General features: G+C 38.9%; 1 protein-coding gene across 11 annotated transcripts in view; it reads right to left on the minus strand.

The window, feature by feature from the left end:
- Positions 1-8,501, minus strand: part of Trappc9 (trafficking protein particle complex 9) — a 682,458-nt gene that overhangs the window by 489,576 nt on the left and 184,381 nt on the right. For all 11 annotated transcript variants that reach the window (XR_004516032.1, XR_004516033.1, XM_033760864.1 and 8 more), the window contains one exon: positions 8,183-8,346. Coding sequence is in view for 9 of the 11 variants with exons in the window: in XM_033760864.1 (XP_033616755.1) it covers positions 8,183-8,346 (164 nt within the window). In the remaining 2 variants the exon portion in view is untranslated. The remainder of the gene's footprint in view (positions 1-8,182; positions 8,347-8,501) is intronic.

An 8,501-nucleotide genomic window follows, 5' to 3' on the forward strand; every position in this document is an offset into this window, starting at 1 on the left:
GGAAACTGGATAAAGAAGATGTGGGTTTGGGCCAGGGATTTAGCTCAGCGGTTCAGTGGCCAACCTTGAAAGCACAAGGACCCGAGTTCAATCCCCAGTACCAAAAAAAAAAAAAAACAAAAAAAGATGTGGTTTTTCTATAAAATGGAATACTACTCAGCCATAAAGAATGAGAAATTAGAGTCATTCATAGGAAAATGGATACATATTGAGGATATACTCCTAAGTGAAATAAATAAGTCACATGTGTAAATACTGAATAGTCTCTCTGGTGTGAAAAACTATAATAGTACATAAGATCCTAATGAGATAATTAACAATGTGAAATAGGAAGAAAAGGGCTAAAGGTGTAGGGAAAATGGGAAGGGTAGGGGAAAGGGAATAAGGGAAAAGAAAAAAATATGAGAAAATGAAAAAATGGAAATAAAGTGTTTGTAAAGGGGGAAGGGAGGAGGGGGAGAGGGAGAGCAGGAACAAGGGGAAAAAATGAGAACCAAGATCTGTCATGTAAAGGTACAAGATCCCAATGATGAATGTAACTGTACTGTATACCTAAAATGTACCAATAAACTCAATAAAAAGAAAAAAAGAAGAATATAAAACTGATAGGAATCCATGAAGTAGGAGAAAGTAAAAATGACTTTAAAAAAAAACTGTTCACAGAATTAATGACAGAAAACTTCCCAGAAGGAAAGAGGTGGACGTACAGATAAGTAAGGCATATAGGACTCCAACTAGCTATGATCAAAATAAATTTACACCTAGACATATAATAGTCAAGATCCCAGCAACCCAACAGAAGAACAAAATACTGGAAGCAGTTAAAGAAGAAAAACAAATCACATGCAAAGGAAATCAGAATCACAGCAGACTTTTCAACACAACTCCTCAGGTCAAGGAGAGCCTTAAAACAGAAACACTAAACTTGCTGGAAGATAAGTTAGGCAGAACTCCCAAAGATATTGGCATAGGAAAAAACTTTATGAACAAATCCTCAGTAGCCCGGGAACTAGCACAAAGAATCAACAATTGTGATCTCATCTTATTAAAAAGCTTCTGCACTGCAAGAGAAACAACCAGCAGAGCTAAGAGACAACCTACAATGTGGGAAAAAAGTTTAACCAGCTGCTTGTCAGACAAAGGACTATTATCTAAGATATATAAAGAACTCAAAAAAATCAGGCCCCCCAAATATAAAGACCTGATTCAAAATGGGCATGTGAAATGAACAGACATTTTTCAGACAAAGAATTAAAAGCAGCAAATAAATATATGAAAAAATGTTCAGCATCACTGGTCATTCAAGAGATGAGGAAGAAAACAACACTGAGATTCCACCTTACCCCAGAAAGAATGGCTACTGTCAAGAAATCAATCAATAACAAATGTTAGCAGGGTTGTGGGAAAAAAGGAACCCTTCTTCATTGTTGGTGGGAGTGCAGAATGGTTAAACCACTGTTGAAATCAATATGGAGATACCTCAAACAACTAAGATTAGAGGCTCCATTTGACCCAGGTATCCCTCTGCTGGGTATCTTTCCAAAAGAATTAAAGGAATCATACCACAGCGATATATGCGCACCCATGTTTATAGTGGCACAGTTTTTAATAGCTAAAACTTGGAAACAGCCCAACTGCCCATCAACTGAAGTCTGAATAAAGAAGATGTGGTTTTTACATAAAACAGAGTACTACTCAGCCATAAAGAATGAGAAACTAGAGTCATTCATAGGAAAATGGATGCCTATTGAGGCCATATTCTTAAGTAAAATAAATAGGACACATATGTGTAAATACCAAATAGTTTCTCTGGTGTGGAAAACTAAAAGTATAAGTAAGATCCAAATTGTATAACTGATAATGTGAAATAGGAAGAAAAGGGTGTAGGTGAAGTGGGAAGGGTAGGGGAAAGAAAATAAGGAAAAAGAAAAAATATACGAAAAGGAGAAAATGGAAACAAAGTGTAAATAGGGGAGGGTGGAGGAGGTGAAGGGAGGTCAAGGGTATGGGGGGAAAATGAGAGCCAAGATCTGTCACGTAAAAGTACAAGATCCCAATGATGAATGTAACTGTACTGAATACCTAAAAAGTACCAATAAACTCAATGAAAAAAATATAGAGAACTAAATTTAAAGCTGAGGATGGCCTGAGGCAGGGAGAATAGGAGCTCATCCCTCTCAGCTGCACGCCAGATGTATCAGATGCTCATGGCTCCATTTCTACCTGTTTCTACACCCAAACCTGCACATGGAACCTGGTGTGAAAAATGCCACAAGGACCAAATTACCTGAGTCCTTTTCCCCCAAGACATTCTCTTTGACAATATTAAGTAAAAACCATTTTCTACAAGATTTATTTTTAAAACTTTGCCCTGAGTTGTCATGTTAAAAGCAATAATTATATAAAAAGAGTATAACTCAGAAGCAGATCAGGCTAAAAAGTTAGAAGCTCAGTAGGGAAATGATGTACACATGGCACTGCAGCCAGCTTAAAACTGGACCTCTGGTTCCTGTGCATTGCATGGCCACAGGTTCCCTGTGCTGACAGGAACAAAGGAGCCAATCCTGCTTTCCTCTCAGGGTGAGAAGCAGGGCTCAGGCTTATACACCTCTATGGTTTCTAGTTTGGGTTTGCAACAGTTTTAATCAATGCATCCTCATTCATCTCAAAAATTGTTAAATTTTACCATTCCAGTAAAAGTTTGTGAAGTAGGAGAAAAAACTAAAATGGTTTCTGAAACATCTTAGTGAAAAAATAGTGACAAAGCCATGAAATTTGGACAAGAGACCTGTCTTCTTTAAGTGTGGCACAAGTTCACTTATATGAAGTCAGCCTTTACAATCTCAAGGTTCTGGCTTTCCAGGGCCAGGCAGACTGGAGAAACAAAACCATCAGTCCATTTCCCCCATGTACTGAGACAGCAACAGAGCAGCCACATGTCAGATATGTCATTGGGTATTCCAGAGATCTTGACACTCTGGAATCACTACACAAAAGGAACAGATCCTGGTGAGTAACTAAATGAAAACATTAAGCCACCACAGTCAGCTAACGTGCTCAAGATCAGTTGTGCAACTGGGAATTAACAGAAAACTTCCTCTAACAGCCGTAAACAGCACCAGCAACAACTAGGAAAGGTAAAGAGGCCACGGACACACCCAAAAAGTGTAACAGACTGGGGTCAGTTATCCACATATGCAAGCAGCATATGCAAGCAGCGTAGCAAAAGAAGAGACTGAAAAACTGCCACCTCGATCCATGCCCCCCCATGAAAGGCCAGGAACTAAATAACACCCCAAGTCCCATTTCCAGAGCCCTGCTCTTTCCAAGCATATGGTATACATCAAAAGATACCTAACCACACTGCTTATTTTTGTGTTAAGTTCTGAGGCTTAAGAGTGACATATTCAATTAACAGGCAAATCCATTCACAGGGAACAGCTCATCCCCCTCTGATGCCAAATAACCAAAGTATTTATAATCTAAGAAACAGCACAGAGGAAATCTACAGTGCAAAGAAGTCTCTTCTGTAGTGGCAGCACTAGGGAGGCTAAACCGCTTAGACAACAGATTTAATGTCATTTGCCCACCTTAAAAGTGGGCTTTTCTGTTTCCGTCTCTTCCCTTCATTACTGCACTGCAGAAAGGAATGTCTCAAAGGGCTTTTCAAATTCATACACATACAGGGGTATGCAAGAATAACAAGAGAAACAAAAATCAATAATGCAACACATGCCACTAATCATTCCCCCTGTAAAATTCAGTGTCTGAAATAATGGTCATTATTATCTTAGTAGTAGAGTTTAGATTAGTGCTGTCGACTGAAACAAGTTATTTTACATGGATAATAGTATGAGAAGTATTAGTGCAATGAGCCTTCAATATGAAAGAATCCACTGATACTTAAAGGTTGTACTACAATATTTATGAGGAAAGAAGCAGTAAAAAAAAAATCAATCCCACCTCAATCAAAACACGAATTCTTAACCAACATGATTTCATCACATTTTGTGAAAAATTAAACTAGATAAATGAAGAAATTAAGGGGTCTCGATGTGTATGTGTACAGATATATGTGCATTTACATACATATATGCACATTTGTGTATGTGCTTGTGTGTGTACTCACATGAACACATCTTAAAACTTTTGTGGAAAAGTTGATTGGTTTTTTTTCTTTCTTTCTTTTTTTGGTAGCAGGAATTGAACTCAGGATCTTGCACTTGCCAGGCAGGTGCAGGGCCACTGAGCTAAATCCCCAGGCCTCTGATAAGTTCTTAATTTGGGCTTTATTACAATGAAATCCATTATTAAACAAAGGTGGCAGTTTACATCTTTCACAATGTATGAGTAGCAACTTATAAGTAATTTATAATTAAACAGACTAAGTGGCTAGATAATCCTTGTCTTGAAACAGGGTGGATTATAAACATGTAACTACATGGCAGCAGCTTGTGGTCAGGGACATTATTGCCACATAAAAACCTAAATGAAAGTCAGGCTTCTAAAAGGCCCACAAAGATCTTTCTACCCTCAACATCATGGATCCTCACCTAAAGGATTTTAAAAGGGACTATAATGTTACAGAATAAAGTATATTAGGAAAGTAAAGAAAAGGGATACAACAGGAAACTTTATCTGAAGGTTGATGTCTGAAAAAAACAAGTTTACTCAGAGGGGAATGAGGATATGCAGACAGAGGATTTCCTGACGTGAGGGGTGGTCAAAGGAAAAGACAAAGGTCCACAGGAAGCTCTTGCCTGCAACAGACACCAGGCACTGAGCATGCAGATGTGGTCTGAAGACACAAAGGGTGTGCTGAGAGTGAATGTGCATGAAGTACTTCCTTGCTCAGCACTGTACCAAGACAGGGTGTTCAGGATGCCCTGTGGGTGGGCACTGGTGCTCATACATGCTGAGTACCTACACTGTCACCAGCACCATTCTTAGCTCTTAGGCACTGAGTTCATGGCAATGACACACAGACCTCCACCCTCCCATCCCCAACACTTTTAGAAGTGGTTGTGAACATTTCGTGATAAAAACAGGTGAAGCACATGGAGCACACAAAGTAAAAATTATTATTACTACTAAGATAAAATAACACTACTTGTAATACAAAGAAAACATGGAAACCCGGAGAAAGGAACATTTCATTCATAAAGCAAAGTCTCAGAGAGTATCCATTTAAGAGACTTTTAGAGAAGCTAAACTCAGGCTTCAAATAACGTTAGTACTAAAGCAGAAATAAATGCTACTTAATATCTACAACCGCATGATGCATTGTCGCTGTTCCCCATGCCCCCAGCATATAACTCTTGCTCCTGTTCCTAGCTGAAGACATTTTCTCATCTCCTCACACAAGGCAGGTCATCCGTTAATGATGACAGCTTTTCAGGACTGCAGAACACAAGCAACAGGAATTATTCCCTTTGTATGTTTTGGAAGCAGATGTTTTTTTTTTTTTCATCAATTTAATTCTTCATGTAAATGTACTGCAGCTTGGGACAATAACAAAAAAAGAATGATAGGTTTAATTTTTCACTTATAATTGTGTTGCTTTGGAAATAGCTATACCATTCTATATATTCATGTCTGTCTGTCTGCTTCCCTCATCATTCAAAGCGAGGGAAGCACAGCTGAGAACCAGGAGACCACAGTTCTCCCTTTGGTTGTTGGTGAACCTGCTATGTGAACTGAGATGGGTCGTTGACATCTTCTCTGTTCATAAAGTGAGAGCAGTAAAATCCATCTATCCCAAGAACATCTACAGATTGTTGTGCACAACACACACACACACACACACACACACACACACACACACACACAGATCACACATGGGCAAAGCACAATGGGAAACAAAATTTGAGGACTGGGAAGGAATGGGAACTGTGTTGACAGCATTAGTGTGGGCCGCTATCAAAGCATCTCATTGTGATTCTGTCTGGTTGCCATAAGCACTCTCAACTTTCTGCATCATTATTAGTAAATATATCCTGGGAACAACCAGGTAAATGGAAAGAGGCAGCTGTCCCTGGGTGGGGCAGGGATTGTCTGAGAAGGAACACAGTGAGCTTTCTCATGGGAGGAAAATCTATACTGTATCTTACTTAGTAAAGAGAGACATAATGTTTGGCAAAATTCATCAAATGGCTCACTAAAGATGATACATTTTACAAAATAAATGTGCCATGTTTCTTTACTTCATCCTCTCAAATGATACACTGAACATACATTTTACAAAAATAAATAGAACTCTAATTAGTGAGATGCATGCTGATGTGTTTAAAGGTGAAATATACTGAAACCAGCAACTTACTTTAAATAGCATTAAAAAGATTAGGTGACCAGGAGGCTGAATACATATGTGATGAAGCAAAAATAGAAAAATGCTAACTACTGAGCCTAAATGGTAAGGATACAGTGTTTACTATAAAATCCCTTTACGTCTTCTATTTGTTTGACTACTCTCCTAATGAAAAGGCAGGGAAGGGTAGGCCTTATGCAAAGGCCTAATAGGAACACAAAGGCCAGAGTCACTGGGAAAGTGGGACAGGGCTTCTCAGTAGAGGATGACATGGGGAGGGCAATGCCCAACAGGGGCCACTCAACTCATCTGAATCTGGAAGGGGTTCGCCACATTTTGTTACTTCACCCTCTCAAATGACACACAAGACAGGCATACTCTCACTAGCCTCATTCTGTACATGTGAAAATGGCTTTCCATCAGTAATCTCTCAGTAGAGCACCTACCATGTGCCTGGCCCCAGAAATGAGACACACCTAGTTACTGCCTTTGAGAGACTTGTTACCAGCTGGAGAAAGAGCTTACTAAAAAAGCAGTCACAATGGAGGCCTTCTCTGCCATAAAGAAAGATAAACTTGCAACATCCATGAGTAAATGGGTGCACCTTGAGACCATGACATTAAGCCAGATATATAAACTTAAATATCACATGGATTCTCTTACATGAGAAACTTAAATGCATGTGTGTGGAGAGAGAGAGAGAGACTACAAAATAGAAGATAGATAAATAGGAAGTAGAGAGATCATTTTCAAATCCATGGAGGAGTAACAGAGGAAGGGGAAGGGAGGGAAGGGAAAGGGAGTTTAAAAAAAAGAAATTTGAAGAAAACAATAAAAACAGAGATTGTGCAAATGGAAAGGGGACCAAGAGTTGGAAAAAGGGAGGGGTAGGGATAGGGGACAAATAAAAAAAATTAAGATATATTATGTCTATGTACCAACTTTCCATGATAAATGTAATAATTATGTATTACAAATATGCACAATTTTTTTTAAAAAAGCAGTCACAGCTACTACTGGAGTAATTTAGGGTGCTTTGAGCAGGCAGGAAAAACCCAATAGCCCAGACTTAGGAGGGCCTTCCAGAAGAGTGACAGTGAGGAACCCAGAAAGTAAATTAACTGACATTAAGGAGACAAAATGGACAGCAAAAGAAGGTAGCAAGCTGTGCTTTCAAGAGAAGAAATGTCTTATCTTAGAGTTCACAGGGCAAAACATGGATATCCAGGAAGTGGAAACTAGTTCCCAATGACTCATCAGCAGGGTAAGGGGAGAGGCCAAGAGAAAGGTGACACCCAGGTCAGAGGCTTGGCCACACAGGGCTGTGGGCACAGGACCAATGAGGACGCTGCCACAGATTTCTGAAAAGAGCTTCAGAAAGAGCAAGCAGTTCATAATGAATAACAGCTACACAATGACCATTTGGGTTTGAGAGGAGGGAAAAATATTTTCCAGTTCCTAAACTGAGAAGGCAAAGTAAATTATAGGTGATATGAAAAAATGTCACCGAGTAGGATATAATTTTCTGCCGTTCAATATTAGCTTGCTTGTTCAAACACTAACCAAACCTTCTAACCAAATTAACTTAAATCCCAAGTACTATATGCAGGTATTTTGTGCTAAAGAGATAGTTTCTACCAACTGCATATGTTTGGTATCAAAATTTGTGGAAAGGGGACTGAAATTAATTATTAATTTCCCAAGACTTACTTTAAATAACCAGTTAGTTATTCATAGTGCATCTTCTGCTAATAACCAATCTGAGCATTCCTTACAATACCTACCCTGATTTAGCTCAGTGGTGCCACCGCCTGCTTCATAAGCGCAAGGACCCGAGTTCAACCCCTGGTACCAAAAAAACAAAACCATACCTACCCTTGGTGGATAGAATTTTTGAGGTGACTTCCAGTGTCTCCAAGGGTTCCATTCCAATATTTTCCAATGTAATGATGAGTTGCTGAGTTTCTCCATTGTAAAGCTGGACAGACACATTAGTAGATATTTCATCACCAGAAGAAGGTTGCAGTGAATGTGCAGATCTAAAATAATAGCAATAACAATGATAAATTTTACAAAGAAGGGAGAAAAAAGAAACCAACACACACTTTATGGTCATTTGCATCTGATTAAGAGGATCTGCACACTAATGCACTTCAGAAAGTTGAGCTACTTTTTTTTTTTTTTTTTTTTTTTT

Source organism: Fukomys damarensis, unplaced genomic scaffold (assembly GCF_012274545.1).
Source record: "Fukomys damarensis isolate Sample0158 unplaced genomic scaffold, DMR_v1.0_HiC HiC_scaffold_5, whole genome shotgun sequence".
Taxonomy (NCBI): domain Eukaryota; kingdom Metazoa; phylum Chordata; class Mammalia; order Rodentia; family Bathyergidae; genus Fukomys; species Fukomys damarensis.